At 48.6% G+C, this 15,630-nt stretch overlaps 1 protein-coding gene and 1 long non-coding RNA gene across 2 annotated transcripts; one reads left to right on the top strand and one right to left on the bottom strand.

The window, feature by feature from the left end:
- The first annotated feature begins 1,411 nt into the window (after positions 1-1,411).
- On the top strand, positions 1,412-6,996 carry LOC134165974 (uncharacterized). The gene is made up of 2 exons (XR_009965712.1): positions 1,412-4,404; positions 6,118-6,996. It is a non-coding gene; the product is annotated as an uncharacterized LOC134165974 (long non-coding RNA).
- A 569-nt stretch (positions 6,997-7,565) lies between these two features.
- CDKN2C (cyclin dependent kinase inhibitor 2C) lies at positions 7,566-15,297 on the bottom strand. The gene is made up of 3 exons (XM_062623249.1): positions 13,716-15,297; positions 13,148-13,288; positions 7,566-9,489 (listed from the first exon to the last, which is right to left on the bottom strand). Exons 2-3 carry the CDS (start codon positions 13,274-13,276, stop codon positions 9,115-9,117), a joined length of 504 nt encoding a protein of 167 aa, XP_062479233.1. The 5' UTR covers positions 13,277-13,288; positions 13,716-15,297; the 3' UTR covers positions 7,566-9,114.
- Positions 15,298-15,630: the final 333 nt, after the last annotated feature.

Raw genomic sequence — 15,630 nt, 5'->3', positions numbered from 1 at the left:
AACAATATTTTGCCCATATTAAAAAATAATAACCCAGTTGCCTCATTCAGAACTATCAGCATCCCCATTTCTCAAGAGAAGGAATTTGAACTGGAGCACCATCACTGGCCTGCTTTCATCCATGTACCTCTTCAGTGGCAACTTGGAATTTGGCAGCACCATTGCTGTGGCTTCACAGATGCGCATCCGAACATGACAAAGTCAGAAGGCTCCACAGCATCTCGGTTTGCACGTGATGGGTTAAGAATTGTTAGCTTTTGGCAGCTAAATTTTCCAAAGATGAGCCTGTGCTGACAGAGCCATTCCGTGTTCAGCATCCGCCTGGCGTGCAGGCACCATGTGCAGCTCTTTCACAGAGCAACCCAGTACGCTCTTCGCCTGAGGCACTGGGAACCAAGCAGCCTTTCTCTGCTATATCTCCTCCTGCATTCCTAAGAGATTAATGTTTGTGACATCTGGGTACTCCTGTGTGCATCATCTCCCCTGTGTGTATCATCTCCCTTTCTTCTGTTGCTGCTGAGGCAGTGAGGAAAGAAGGCTGGGTCACCAAGGTGAAAGAGTTTGGGAGGAGGCAGAGCATGGGAGGGAGAGGAAAGTGAGAAGCAGGAGCAGCTGAAAGAGCCAAGGAGACAACTATTATTGACCAGTGCTAGGACTTCTCCTAGGACATCATAGACGGAAATCAGTTGTGGAAGCAGCTCTTCATGACTAGGGGTTAAAAAAAGATTATACATATCTACATAATGAGATTCTGCTATGCAGTGGGGAAAGGGTATGATACACAAGGAGGTTAATAAGCATGATGGAGATAAAGATAAGATGCCAGGGGAAGTAATTAAGCAACAAAATAGAGGCTGGATGTGCATTTGAAGGAAAGGAATCTAGGAGGTGAAAACAGGGCATGAAGAGTGGAAAAAGGCAGGAGCCATGGAATGGATGTATAAACGAATCATGAAAGAGCAAGAGCTGGGAGTAATCTGACAAAACCACAGAGGAGAAAGAGAAGGCAGGAGCCAGGCAGAAGGAAGATTAGTTAGGAGCACCAAGGGAGAGGAGGAGTGTGGCTGCAGGCTGAACTCCTAAAGAACAGGCTGGGGTTTTGAGTCTGACATCAGTGCAAATCGTGATTTATCTGTAATGGTGTAGGAGCAGGAGCTGGGTATGGCTATCTATAGCCACACTTCTTTTTCTTGTTAGAGAACTTCTTTATCAAATATTCTGGATCTCTCGAGCCAGAGCTCCAGAGTTAAGGTGACCGCGTGTCACCATCTGTTTACTTTTCAGACTTCCTCTGACTTTATTAACAAACATTTGAAGAGCCTAAAGTGCAATCTGCTGCCTTTTTAGCCACAGTGAAAAACATCTCCGTAAAATACATTTGAAAACAAGTAATTCTGGACTTCTACGTGGGGCTGCCAGCAATGCCTCTCCCTGGCAGGGCAGAGCAGAGCAAAGCCCTGGGATCAGCTCGGTGGCCTTCCACTGCGGTTGTTTATCACCTAAGGGGGCTAGCAGCACCACCACCGCAGTAATTAGGCACACTTCATCACAGTGTGATGCCTTTGCAGTGTCATCTCCCACCAGCTAAGAGCAGCACCGCCTGGAGACATGGCAAGAGAGAGATGGAGAGGGCTGGGTGGGCTCAGCATGCCCACGGGCAGAGCAGAAATGGAGGCCCCTGGAGCAGGGGCCAGGGTGCTCAGCAGCTGGAGGTGTCCTGCTCGTGGTGCTGCTAGAGCTGCAGAGACACCAGAGTTACACTCCTCCAGTGACAAAAGTAGGGGGGAATGGTGATATTTGCCTCTAAGATGATGATTCAGCTTGAAAGCTGGAATTTCTTTAACATACACGGCAAATGCTTCCCCACAATCAGTATGTCTGGTCTGTTGTGTTCTCTGTCAGCTGGGAGGCAAGCTTTGCAGAGCTGAGCTGCTTTACTTTCCTTTTGAGAATGAAAGTAGCACTGCTGTCAGAAGATTAAGCTGTTGGTGTGTATCAGGTGATAGGAAAAATGACCCTGAAACTGCAAAAGGCCTGATGCTTTGTATCCTTGGGAGCTGCAAGCGTTGCTTTGCTGTTTATCTGTTTGCCATACTGATAGCTTAAAAACACATATTACACTCCGAGTAACAACTCCAAGGGGTAAGGCTGCTGTTACTACTTGGTTCCTCCTAAAGATTAAACAGAGCTAGGAGCTGATACATTGACCTATTGCTTCTCAAAGCAGATCTCTGTTCGAATTCTGACCTACGTCCCAGCTACAAATGTGCTCAATCTTTCCTTAATTTGTAATAGATACTTGTGTGCATTTCAAAACCATCTCGCAATTTGGCAAATTAAGTTGTCTGTGGTTAGCTCTGGAATTGCAGAGATATTGCAGTGCACTGCAGCATTGCATAACGAGCTTCCCCAGATTTTGCCTTACTCGAGTGAGTAACAGTAATCCTTATCTCGAGCGAGCATCAGATTCATCCCATTTTTGAGAAAAGAATTAGTATCAAATATACGATAGGCATGTTATGCCTTGTGGCTGCAATGTTTTTTCAATTAACTTCTCTGAATATACCACAATGAAAAGTGTCAGCTTTTTGCCTCAGAGGCCTATAATTAGATGAAATGAATACAGTTAATTATCTACTACCTTCTTTACACAAAACAATATGTTTCCATAAATTAAAATGCTGGTACACGAAGGAAATTGTTGTTCACTCCAATATAGGCATGCAGTGCTTGGATTGTGAATGCTGTGAATATATGACAGGGTAGCACAGCTTTTTTTGTCTGCAGCCCTTATTTTACAAGAGCTAAACCAAATTACATCTGAGAAATCCACAGGCATCACACTATTTAGAGCATATATGTTGAAGCAAGGAGGTGGTATCATTAAAAGTTACAGCGCTCATGAAACAAATACACTTTTCTCTTTCACTGATGTTCTCTATAAAATTCCCTGAGAGAGATTAAATACAGCTTTATTTGCACACACCTACAGTCACACCCTCGAGAACTATGGTGTGTCCAGATATAAAGCTGCTTTTTTCTAGCAGAGTGGACTTCTCCTTTCAGAAATTAATAAGAAATAATCCATTTTGTAGGACGCATTCACAGTTAACAGCTCGGTTTCCAGGCCTGCTGCTCTTCCAGCCAGCATGGACTGAAAATCCCCTCTGCCTGCTCTCCAGCGTTACTAAATAGAAGCAAAAGTTCATGACCGATCAATATGCTCCTGTCCTGGCATGCCGGATTGGGAAGTGCAGCTATTCAAGCGGTGGCACATCACCTCGGTGGCAACATACCTAAAGCAGAAAGCACTCCCCTGGGTTTGACAAAGTGTACCCAAATGTCCCTATTTCCATCAGAATAGATGTTAATAACTTAAGGCCTAAACATGTGATCCTCCCTCACCAGAAAATGACAGTTAACTTTAGCAGAAGCCCTCATTCCAGCCTGCACTATACTCTGCGTGTAAATGTGATGTGTACCCAGAATTGCTCTTGTAGGGTCAAACCCTAAAAGCTTCCGAACACTCAGCATTTCTATAGGGCATCACATTTTACTGTGGTCTGGGCTGGGTGAGTATCTTTTCCTTTAAACATTCATTAGCTCCGTGGATGAAAGTGTTCATTAAAATATCACTGTGTTGATCTTAATATTGAGGAGTGACAGGGCTGCTTTGCCATATAAATGCTGCCCCGTTTTCTGCTCTCAGGGTGTAACAGGAGAAAGAAAGACCATTTTGATAGGCACTATCTGCTGAAGGAAAACTTCACCAGGAGCTCTGCATTGACTTTAACCTTTTAGTGGCCGCACTGAAAAGCAGAATGGTTCATGCTTCCCACACAGAATGAAGCTGGTTTGTTTAAAATACTCATAAATACCAGCAGCCCTCCTAATTGCTTCTGCAAATATCAGAAAGCAGTTACAGAGGCATAAAGAAATGCGACTGGAAACATGGTTCAGTGGTCTTGTACTTCCCTGAAAAGCTGATTTTGGCTGATTCAGTTGCTTTCAGAGGGAATTTACCCTTTTTGGCAGTCTGAGTTTCAGCAGTGCTGATTGGACTGACGGCCGAAAATGCATCTGGGGCTGAGGAAATGAACCCGGGGTCTTTGTATGTGTCTCAGGCTGAATTTTGCCTGCGAGCTCTGGGTTTTGTCTTTTAGCCCCTCAGTGTCCCTGGCTGTGTGGGATTCAGAACCCATTTTAACTCTCCTTTCAACCCCGAGACGTTCCATCTATGCTTTTGCAGGTGCCTTGCCCAATTCCCTGCTTTCCCTGCCTGATTTAGGATAAGCACTAATGAAAGGTCAAGGTTATTCTGAAGTATCCAACCCAGGAGAGTTCTCTCCCTCGTCATTCCTTAAGATGAACTTCGCACAACTACAACCGATACCGTGCTGAAAGGTAATTCAAACGTTCTGGGAAGAAGCACAGGGTGACAAACAGTGACCTTTAGCACTGGGAAACCTCCCTGGTGATTTGCACTTGGTGCTTCTTCAAAACGCAAGGAGCCATCTTACCCCTCAGGGCCATGGCAGAAGTTAGTTCTTTTTCGAGTGGAGCTCTGTAAATCAGGTCTGCAGAGGCAGACTTGGCACATGTGGCTCTCAGAAACGTGCCGTGGGGTTCACATCGCAAGATAATTTCCTCGCCTCTGTGATACAGAAACCAAGAAGGGTGGCTGCTGATTCATTTTGCTTCCCTGCTCTTTCTGCTCCCTGTCATTTCCAACAAAAGGCGCTCAGGCTGGCAGATCCACCTTGCTTCCCGTTTTGTTAAGGAAACCTGGAGATAAACCTGCCGCTGTTTGTCTTCTATGTAGGAAGAGATGCTTGTGCATCCCTGAAACCTCGGGGTTAGCGGGGAGGGAAGCCCGGGAGCGCCGCAGCCCGGGCAGCAGCCACAGATACGAGTCATAACCGTCCCCCCCCGGCGAGACGTGGGTCCCTTTCTGTGCGGTACTCACTGCGGCGGAGGGGCTGCGGAGGCACCGGGGTTATGCAGAGGAGGCTCCAGTCCGGGCTGCGGGGAGCGGGAGGGAAGAGAACAGAAGCAGGAGAAGGGGAGGGCTGGAAGGAAAAGGGGCTCCAAATAGCGAAGAAACGCGACGGCCCCAAGCAGTTACAGGGCCGGGGGGCTGTGGGGGGGTACCGGGTGCGGGGTGCCCGGTGCGGCGGAGCGGGGACGCGGAGCGGCGGCTGCCCCCGGGCGGGGGGCGTTCATCGGGGGATGGGGGGGGACGGGGGGACGGGGGGACGCGAGGCGGCGGCGGAGGAAACAAAATAAATAAGATGAGACTGTTGGGGAAGGCGCGTAAATTTAAAACTGTTTGGACAGGAAGAGCGAGGGCAGGGGAACCGCAGCGCTGAAATAACGGTTTCGGGGCCGGCCGCGCCACCCCCTGCCCCGCTCCCCCCCGCTCCCCCCGGGGCCGACCGACCTGCCCCGACCCTGCGGCCGCCCCCCCCCTCGGGGAGCCCTCCGGGAGCTGCACCGACATTTTGAATGCGTGTGTATTGGAGGCTGGCGGGGAACCCGGCTCTCTCCCTTTCGCTCTTGCTCCCTTCATTCCCCCCCCCCCGTTTTTATGCCGTGCCACGGTGTAACAGTCCTCACAAATAAACGCCGCAGCTTCTTCCCTCCCCTCGCTGGCTATTGCTATTCCCCCCCCGCCACCGAGGGCATTTCAGCGCTGTAGGAAGTCGATGATAATACGTGGCTGCTTCTGGCTGCCCAGTGAGCTGCCAGGTACGTTCGTGGAGGAGAGCCTTTGCTTTCTTCGCAAAGCTAAAAAGCGGTGGGCTTCCAGCGGTTTAACTCCTTCTTCACGCCAACTACGCAGCGGCGCTTCCTACGACGCTCATTCCACCTCCCACCGTGGAATAAAGCGCTGATTCCTCCCCTCTCCCCACGCTGAAAACTGGAAGGAAAGTCTTTCCGTGTCCCTAAATGTGCAGTTATTTCCTGAGTTGGGTGCCCCCTCCGAAGTCCCTGAACCCTCAGGGGCTTTCCCCCTCTCTCCCCCCCCCCCCCCCCCCCCCCCGGTGCCAGACCGGCCCTTTCCACCCTCTCAGCAAGCTGCTGCCACACATTAAATCCGTTTTTTTCCCCCTGTAGGATCTCTTTGCAGGATCTGGCCCTTTCCCAAAGGAATTCCACAGCCCCCGCCGTTGTTCCGAGGGTGATTCAGAAACAAAGGTCAAGTGCAACGGCTTTGCTCATCCGTGGAACAGAAATAGGGGAGAAGGCTCTTTCCCCACAGCTCTGTGCTCCCGCAGCCCGCTCAGGGTGAATCCTGGTACAGCGACAGCTCCTGCTCCATTTCTTCCCATGTTTCTGTGCTTGCTGTATTTATTTCTATGTATCCACCTCACCTCGATCCTATATTGGTCACTGCCTCTCCCTGGGCTATTGCAGGACAATCTCTGCTCCTGCCTGGCAAACTCGCTCTTCGTTTGGCTCATGTCTCAATAAAAGCCTTCGGAAGGATTTCGTTCCACCCCACACACTGCAGGTTCGTATCCTGTTATCTTCCCAAAGAGGCGAGTTTGTGAACCTGGACCCTCTGATGTTGCCAGGCTACTTGGGAAAAATCACACCAGCGACTTCTGCAACCACATCCGACACCAGAATCCTTGTGCGGTGCCAGGATTCCCTGTCAATGAGACTCGCTTTACGTTATTTTCTCCTCGCTCAGGAAACGTAAAGACTTTTCCCTGGTTTTACTGACCTTCTCCCTGGTTTTAGCTGACCCAGCCCTAGCAACAAGGCGCCTTGTATAACCTGCAGACCCCATAAGGTGCATGTAACCCACCACCTGATTCCTCCCTTGGTTTCCCAGAGGCTTCCTGTAGTAACCATGAACTTCTTGGGGCAATTTTCGCATTTCAAAATATCTCAGTAGGAATTTCAATTTACAATATTCTTTCCGAGAAATGGAGTAGTTTACAGGGAAAACGCAACAGAGAAAGGAAATAAACCCTACCTTTAAACCGGGCTTTATAGCATATCAGAAGTGACTCACCCCTAACGCCATAGGCGTGACCGGGGTGTAACATGTCCTGGCTGTGAACGTGAACTTCTGGCACTCAATAAACGCCGCTATTCCTGGCTACCCGAGGCATTTTGCTCGGAAAAGCAGTTGTTTTATTAAGCCACTGCTTAAACTTTGGCTTAGCGTGAATTAAACGCTGATGGAGCTCAAAACGGGGTTGGTAGGAAGGGTTTTCTAGCAACATAGGTGAAAAATAACTGAGAAACTCATATTACCTTTCCGATGGGAGAAATCCTGGTGGAAGAGCGGATTTCTGCTCCATGGGAGGAGTGCGGGGCACTGGAGAAGGAGAAAGCTTGGAGCATCCTCCAGGACATGAAGAAAGGAAGACGGAGAGCAACAGCGTTTGGGTCACTCCACCTCGGGGACCTGCTGATTACGTTGCTCGGGTTTAATGCTTCGGATGGGTTTAATGCTCTTTATATTGCGGGTTATTGCTCCTGTGCCAGCCGCCGGGGTTAATGATCCGTCGTCAACAAAAAGCGGTAACAAAAGCGCGCAAAACTCCGTATTTCACAGAGGTTTTTAATCAGAAAACACAGCAGCGTGACAGAGCGGATGGTAAATGTGACAGGCAGCTTCAGCAGAGCACTTCTTACTTGATAAACGGTAGTAATTGAACTGGGGGGGGGGTGGTGTAAAAATCTCCGTTTTTTTTAAGAGTTAAAATCTAAACTAAAGTACACCCCCACCTTTTTTAAGTGCTATTTTCAGTACAGTTCGTTCCACATCGATTTAAAACCTTCTATTTTGCGCAACTGAAATTTAGGCAATTCAGAATAAAGCACTTGAAACTGCCCAGCTGTCCAACAACTGGAACCTGTACAAACGTTATAAGTTGCATACTAAACTCCTTCCAATGCCGTGCTAAGTGTCCTCAGCTCCTAACGTCGTAGCTGGAGAAGTAAATGAGTCTGGTGAATCCTCTCAGCTGTATTGCAATGGGAAAAATTCAGTGGTTAAATCGGGTTTTAGGTGCAAGCAATAACATGATTTCCCGAATACCGAAGTGCTGCTTCCTAAATGTCACTGTATCCCGATATTCCTGCTTTGGGAGATGCATCTGTCATTGAGATAGTTTATTTCCAGGCAGAACAGAACAGCTGGTGAAAGCAAATATTCCTTAAAGAGCATCTAAACTGCACTCAGTTTATGAAGCGACCAGAAAACGTGTTGCATCGCAGCCCCCGCATCCTCCTGCCTCTGACAAAGGTTCTCTGCTGCTTGTTTTGAAACTAGAAAACTCCTCTCGTTCAGTGCACAGTAAACACGAACCACCCAACTGGGCTGTTTGAAACCTCTGGCAATCAGAACACCACCACTTACACTCTTTCTGGTAACTCAATTCAAAATCAGGTTGGTGGAAGTTTAAATACTGAAAGGGGAAAAGTGTCATCTACGTTTGGAAAGCGAGTGACCTACTGCTACAAGCTGTTGCTAGTGTCAAAATGCAGCTATTCCCCAAAGCCTCTAAGCGCCGTCCTCTGTCCTCAGGCCAAACTGCCTTTGACTTCAAGCTCTGCCCGAGCAGGGAGGTGCAGGTTACCCCTCGAAAAGCTGTTTTAAGCCAAAAGCAGGTTTTCAAACCCTTAAGCCTGACTAATAAGGGATGGCGAAAGGAGGGCATTGGAGGGGGGGGGGAGCTTTGAGAGGTGAGAGAAATCACAATAAGCTCTTTTCTTTCCTTAAAAGCCCAGCAACATTAAGCATGTGAATATGTATTAATGACTTAATACGAATGACCTACAATAAATCCTAAAACTTGATACTTGGAAAACTAGGTATGAGCGACCGGCATGTACACGGCTGAGTCTGTGAGTAGGCTGTAAATGGCAGGCATAAGAAATCGCTGGGAGCGCGGGTTTAAAGCCTTTCTGTTACTTGTAAACCCACCTCTAGAATTTCTTGAGACTTACACTATCAGCTGTTCAGGAGTGGGGGAGAAAAAATAATATATATATATATAATAATAGAAGTAAGGTTGCAACGAATGTTATTAAAAAGGAGGAGGAGAACAAAAAAATACTGAGGAGGGTGAAGGCTCAGTGTCCGAGTGGGGCTTAATCCATGGCTGCGGGGGAGAAGCTGCTGCCCTCCAAGAGCTTCACCACGGCAGATCTCTTGTAGAGCTTGGCCAGGTCGTAGGCAGTGGCCCCCCGCTTGTTCTGGTGGCCCACCTTGCACTCCGCACGGGCCAGAAGGACCTCCACCACCCGAACGTGCCCCTCCCGGGCCGCCAAGTGCAAGGGCAGGTTCCCCTCATCATCCTCGATGTTCACATCAGCCTTGAACTCCAGCAGAGTCTGCAAAGTGTCCAGAAACCCCTCTCTGGCTACATCATGAATTACAGCAAAGCCAGTACTGTCCTTCAGATTGGGGTTCGCGCCGCTAATTAGCAACCTCCGGGCAATTTCGGGGTTCCCCAGCTTCATCACCTAGGAGAGATGAAGAAGAGTTGAATACCGAGGGATGGGGTGGGGGAATTGCTCCAGCACAGGGTTTAGATGCTCAGTGCTTATCCCTGGGTTCTGCTTCGGCTCAAATCCTCATGTCAAGCAGACAGGGGAGCCCCCCTAGAAAGCTAACGGCACAGCAGAACATCTGGTTTTTCATGTATTTTTCACTAAACCCGGTTAAAGATGTTATCACTTCGGTGGTAATGGCTTTCTGTCTCAGAGAGATTAATGACTGGAGGAGGTGACATAGAATGGAGATTTTTATACCATTATTATTATTATCATTATTATTATTATTATTTGATGTGGGTTATCTCAGTTTCTCAGCACACAAACATTAAGCACGGTTTGGTTTCATTTGCCTCAGCCCTGAGACACCTTTGCATTACTCTTTAATCTCCTTAAACACCCAGCCCAGGGTCTCTGAGGAGCAGATATTTCACCTCAGCAACAGCAAATGTGCCGTGTGTTTTTATAAGCTCTCAGGTGTTTACATTGTCTGTGCATTATCATAAAACAAATATTTGCACTGTACCATAGCTCTGTCTGCTAAGACAAATAAATGCTACAAGAAATTTTCCCTCCCTTATATTTGTGCTGCGTTAGGTCACCCAAAAAGGAGAAGTTACAAGGAATGTCTCAAAGTCCCAGCAGTTTCCTTCTCAACCCAGTACATTACATTCTACTTTCATCATTTCAATCTGAGCAAACCGTGGCTATATTCTGCTGTTAAAAACAGCCCTTTTTGAAAAACAACAACAACAATAATTGGATTTTCTGTTTCTCTCAGAGAGGAAAAAAAAAAAGCTTATTTGAATTTTTTCAGTTGCGTCATAAAACTATCATAATTCGAACCCAAATCTCTCTTATTTGAGACTTCACATCCTGCACCGATTCCCCCTAAATTCCTATATTTTTTTGTCAGCACAAAGGGTTTTTTACATGAACGCAGTAATGTATAATCTCCAGCCTATGGGCAGCATTTTCCTGTCCTTGCCATTAGTCCCAGTGCAAGTGTCAAATTCGAGTCAAAACAACAATAAAAACCTTTTTTATTTCCTGAGAAACGCCAAAAGTGATTTGAAAATCTTGGTAAAAAAAATTATCTGCATAAACGAGCATGACAGTGCCTTGGGTTTAGCAAAAGGTACGATTTCTACAAGGGGTTTTGCTGTAAAACTCTCCTGGTGAGAAATCTCGGTTAGGCTGTTTAAGAAAAGCAAGCTATAATAAACACAATTAGTGCAGCATGTGGGCTGTAAAGCAGCCCGGTATATTCTATCTACAGACCAGAGAAAAAGTGCAGATAAGACAGGCTAGGATTCAGGGAAAAAGATCTGGGATTCAGGGAAAGGGATCTCTCTGTGCCCCAAGGCTTCCAGCTGCCTGTGTGCCACTTCTTTCACTTCTGACCAGAGATGGAAGAGATGTAAAAGAAAACAAGGGCATTGCGATCTCTCTTTCTTTAGTAAAATCCGGACATTTTGATCTCTTTTGGAGAGCCCAGGCTGCATTATTTGGGAATTCAAAACATGTATTTGGGAGTTTTCTGTGTTCGGCTCAGAGGACCAGAGGCTTCAGTTACAGATGGGGGGGGGGGGGGGGGGGAAAATCATCTAAAAGGTGATGCTCGTGGGTCGTGGGCTACAACTGCACAGCGACTGCCCTTTATTTTGCAAAGTTTCACTCGAGGGGAGGGAGGCAAAGAAGGAGAAAGCATTAATAGAATAAGGCTGACGAAAAGCATTAGGGCAGGAGATGTATTTGAGGCCTGCATAGGTACACTTCACCAGGAATAAAAAGGGCAGAGCAAGACAAGCTGAGCAGTTGTTTAATTCAACATAAATGCAGGAGAAAAATATAAATTCATTGGTATTAATCCAGGAGCATTCACCCCGTTTTAATTGAGGGAGAGATTATAGAGAGATTATCTCCGTTTGGGAGAGGGCACTGACAGAGAGCTCTTTCGAGTGTGGTCGATGATACATATTGAAAATAAGTCGACAGATTCCCCTGTTCTGATTTTTGCCGTGGTTCATTAACTCAGATATAATTAGGCAGCGATAAGAAGCATTGTTAGGACACAGATGTGTGTTTAAATAGAGCTGGGTGCTGGATCATTGTGTAAAATATGCCTTAATGCAGGATACGGACAGTTAGCTGCTTTTAAGGGGAAAAAAATAAATACACTACTGTGGGACAAATCGGTTTCCAGCCCCTGTCCCCAGGATAAACCAGCTTGATGAATGTTTCCTGCTTTCTTAAAGAAGTTAGTTTGTCTAAGTTGTTAATTTAAACCCTTTCACTCTCTTAAAAGTTGCTGCAAGTTGCGCTGCCCTGCGCTGCCCTATTTAGGTGCTAACAGGGCAGAGAGGAGCTCACAGAGCCCCAGCTCCAGCGAAATGGTCAAAAAAGGGTCAGTGCTGCTTTTTTAGCAAGAGGGGCTCATTTTCCAGCTCTAGCGTTTTGATGGTAAGCCAAAAAGTTGTAAATATCTCGGGTACATTCGCAAGCTCTCTGCTTTTTAAAATCCCATTTTCAAGCAATTATTGTTGTGGTTGGGGGGGGGGGAAGAAGAGTTAACAAAAGATTTTTCTAACATTGAGAAATTAAGATCTATAGCTGCACTTCCACGTTTCATTACTTATACCTTAAGTATACAAATAACCACACATCGCTATTATTATTGTTATTATTATTCCCTCCAGATTTATAAATCACATCTTTAGCTTTTCTGTAGATATTTTAACCTTTTTTGCTATCATTATCTGATATTATTAAAAGCAAAATCTTTCATCAGCTCCAACAGCTGGACGAGTTCCAACTCCTGCCTTGCACAGCCACACACTTAAAAATTAGGACATAGCACCCTATACGATCAGAAAGGAAATAGCTGGAAGCTGTGCCCCTGCTAGCCGAGCTGAAAAAAGCACATTTTAAAGCCCTAATTATGAATGGAAAATAAAAGGAAGAAGAAGCAAAAAGCAGCAAGTGATCCGGCTGGATCCCTGACTCGTAGGGCTAAGCCTGAATGTGCATCGGAGGTCCTCGGTGCGGAGCAGCATGCTTCCCGATGAGAAAGGTCATTCCTCACAAACAACGTAGAAAGGAAAAGTACCATCTACAGCAGCCCCAGACCCGAGAAGAGCCAAGCTTTAAAAGCAGATCGCAGGCAAAAAAAAAAAAAAAAAGCAAGGAGAAAAAAAAAACACAGAGGAAAAAATAGAGAAATCCTAAGCTCAGAGAACAGCACATTGGTGTTTACAGACCTGCTATGAAATCCTGCTCACCTAAGCTGATTTCTTTTCATCTCAGCTCTTTCATTCCTTGCCTCCTCCCCACGAAGTTACAAAATATCAGCAAACTCTCAGCCCGTTTGACACTGAGGGTGATTCCCCGGTTGAAATCATGGTTTTGACCAGTTTTTATTTCAAGTACGTCATTTTAGGGAGTTGGAGCCAGTAAAGTTATAAAATACGGCATCCAACGAGTTTGAAAAACCACTCGAATTTCATCCACCAGCCTGCTCTCACAACCAAAATCAGAAAGTACGCTGTCTTTTTTGGCACCCCGGCTCACGGAGGTACCAGTGATGAACCATTTGGTTTTTTTTTGTCCTCCCTCTCTGGATACCAACCTGCAGCGCAGTCCTCCCAAATCCATTTTGTGCATTGACGTTTACATTCTTTTGCAACAAATTAGTAAGTTGCACTAGGTCCCCCTTGGCAGCCGCGGACGCCAGCTCGTTCCCAGAAGGCTCGGCCATTCTTTAGGGTGACTGACGATCGGAAAAAAGAGGAGAATTTTTTTTTTCTCTTTTTTTTTTTCTCTTTTTTTTTTTTTTTTTTTTTTTTTTTTTTTTTTTTACCCAGGCATGGCATCGGAGGCTGACAGAAGGATTGGGATGGTTAATCTTCTGGAGTAGACCTTGTAGTAAATACTCGTAAAAAACCTCCTTGCCAAGAGCCCGCCCCTAACTCACACGTGATTATTCGGCAAAAAGTGCAGCTCCACTTGAAAGAAGATTTCTTTGCTTCCACATATAGAGTAAACTCCTAGGAGAGACTTTGGCCTCTTTTCGGGGAGGTTGGGGGGAGGGTAGGTTAAGAGCTATGCGATATATGATATATGTTATAGGTAACATATATACACGTACACCGGAGACTCACTCAGACCTGAGATCTTGGAAGAAGAAGACAACCCACCCTTGCTCACAGCCGGGATCTGAGCCTTAGCAGCAACAGCTCCGAGGATCAGTCTTCCGTAGCAGTGTGCATCCAACTCCCGCTCGGGATCCCGGTCCCCCCTTGGCATCCCACGCCGCCGCCTCTCTAGTCCGGGCCGAGCACGGCAGGGTCGGACGGGCGGCGCCCGTGGCGCTCAGCCGCCGAGCTGGCTCCCTCGGTGCTCCCGCTCCCCGCAGCAGCTTCACTCCCGCGGCCCCGCGCAGCCTCCGCGCTGCGGGCGGGCGCGATCCCGGCCGGCGGCCGCCCCCGGCGGCGGCGGCTCCGGAGCATCCAGGAGAGCGCCGGGTGCTGGCGGTACCGGCGGCGGGGCGGAGGGTGCCGCTGTTACCGCTGCCCGCCGCCAGCCGCGCCTCTCGCCCCGGCGGGGAGCGGAGGGTGAGCTCCGGGCAGGGGCCGCTCCGTGCCCGGCCCGGCGCGCAGTGACAGCCGCCGCTCGCCTCTTCTTTCAACTTCGCGAAATAAAGCTGCACTTGCCGGTCCCGCCGTCGCTGCCTCCGCCCGCGGCTTTGCGCTCCCCCTTTTTTAAGCACAAACAATTGCTACTTCTGTTTCCTACGGACACGAAGCCGGTTTCTCTCTCTTTTTTTTTTTCCCTTCTTCTCTTCCCCCCCCCCCCTCCCTTTTTTTTTTTTTTTAACCTCATCAGCTTTTTTTGAAAAGAAAAAAAATTTGAGCGCTTTTTGAGTTGAAACACCCGCCCACATTTTAACGGCAGAGATTTAAGGAGGCGCGGCGGAGTTGCGGCGCGGCCGGGCAGGAAGGCCTGCAGCAGCCCCGGCCCGCGGCTCCTTGTGTCGTTACCCGGCCTTGCAGAGCCCGGGCACGGCGCTGCCCCGCTACAGGCATAGCAGTCAGGGTGCTTTTAGGTGGAGCGGTGCTGAGGCCTATGGGGGGAGAAGAACGGGGGGGGGGGGGGGCGGAAATGAAAGGAAAAGGAGGTTTTAGCAGCGGGAGCCGCCGCGCCCCGGCGGGAGGACCGGGGATGGGGGAAGCTCGGGCGGCGGGAGGGCGGCTTCCACCAGCAGCTCTATCCGCAGCTTTCCCCCGGGCTGCCTCCACCTGCCCGCGGGGGGAACGGACCCGGACTCGCACCCAGACTCGGTCTCGGCCCCGCCGCCCTCGCTCGGCACCCCGCGGGACAGCGGCTCCGGGGCCGGGGTTTACCCCGGCAGCGACGCGGGCTCCTGTCCCCAAGGACAAGGTCAAGGATGAAGGGTCAATGTCAAGTTGTCTTAACGGTGGAAGGTGACCGTCCACGGCAGCGCTCCTTGCTTTCCGCGTTCCTGGCATCCCTGATTGATTCGGAAGTGCCATTTTGAGGGAGAAACGCACCCAGCCACCGAGAGGACGTGAGGGCTTCGCTTTTCCTTCAAAGGGCGGCGAAGTGAGGATGGTACAAACAGCACAGGGATCTCAGCGCCATTCTGCCTAACAGCTTTGAATGTCTGCTTTAACGGCCGGATTGCTCTAAGTTTCAGGGACCCTCGGGACACTGAATTTCGCCAAAGGCAACTTCGAGAGGTAAGATGCAATGTCATGGCTCCCTGATAAGCATACGTATCCTCTCGATCCCGACTTGCAGCGCCAGAACCAGCCTTACAGGGGTGACCCTGCACCCGGGTACGGGGGGGGGCTGCTGAAGGAACCCGGTGTGACTTCTGTGTCTGGCTCTCTCCTGCTAGCTTCGGCTGCTTCTTGCTCCGCAGTCACCTTTTCCTGTCCTGATCTCCCCCCCTCGTTTTCCGCCCCGCGCTTGTCTGTGAAAACACGAAGGTGACAAGTAACGAACTGTCTGCCTGCGGAGCAGGGAAAACGGCTTTGCTTAGGTTATCGAGTGACCCCCGCTCCCACTAAAAGGCGCAGCTTTATGGGC

This window comes from Pezoporus occidentalis, unplaced genomic scaffold (assembly GCF_034315485.1).
Source record: "Pezoporus occidentalis ecotype Australia unplaced genomic scaffold, CSIRO_AGI_Poc_V1 ctg25, whole genome shotgun sequence".
In the NCBI taxonomy this organism is placed as follows: Eukaryota; Metazoa; Chordata; class Aves; order Psittaciformes; family Psittacidae; genus Pezoporus; species Pezoporus occidentalis.
This window is presented reverse-complemented; position numbering and strand designations above follow the sequence as displayed.

Bases quoted from the DNA above. Each gene is read 5' to 3' on its own strand.
- CDKN2C (XM_062623249.1), bottom strand. From the start codon at position 13,276: ATGGCCGAGCCTTCTGGGAACGAGCTGGCGTCCGCGGCTGCCAAGGGG. The intron at 9,490-13,147 runs GTTGGTATCCAG...CATCTCTCCTAG, and splicing joins TTGGGAGGACTGCGCTGCAG to GTGATGAAGCTGGGGAACCC.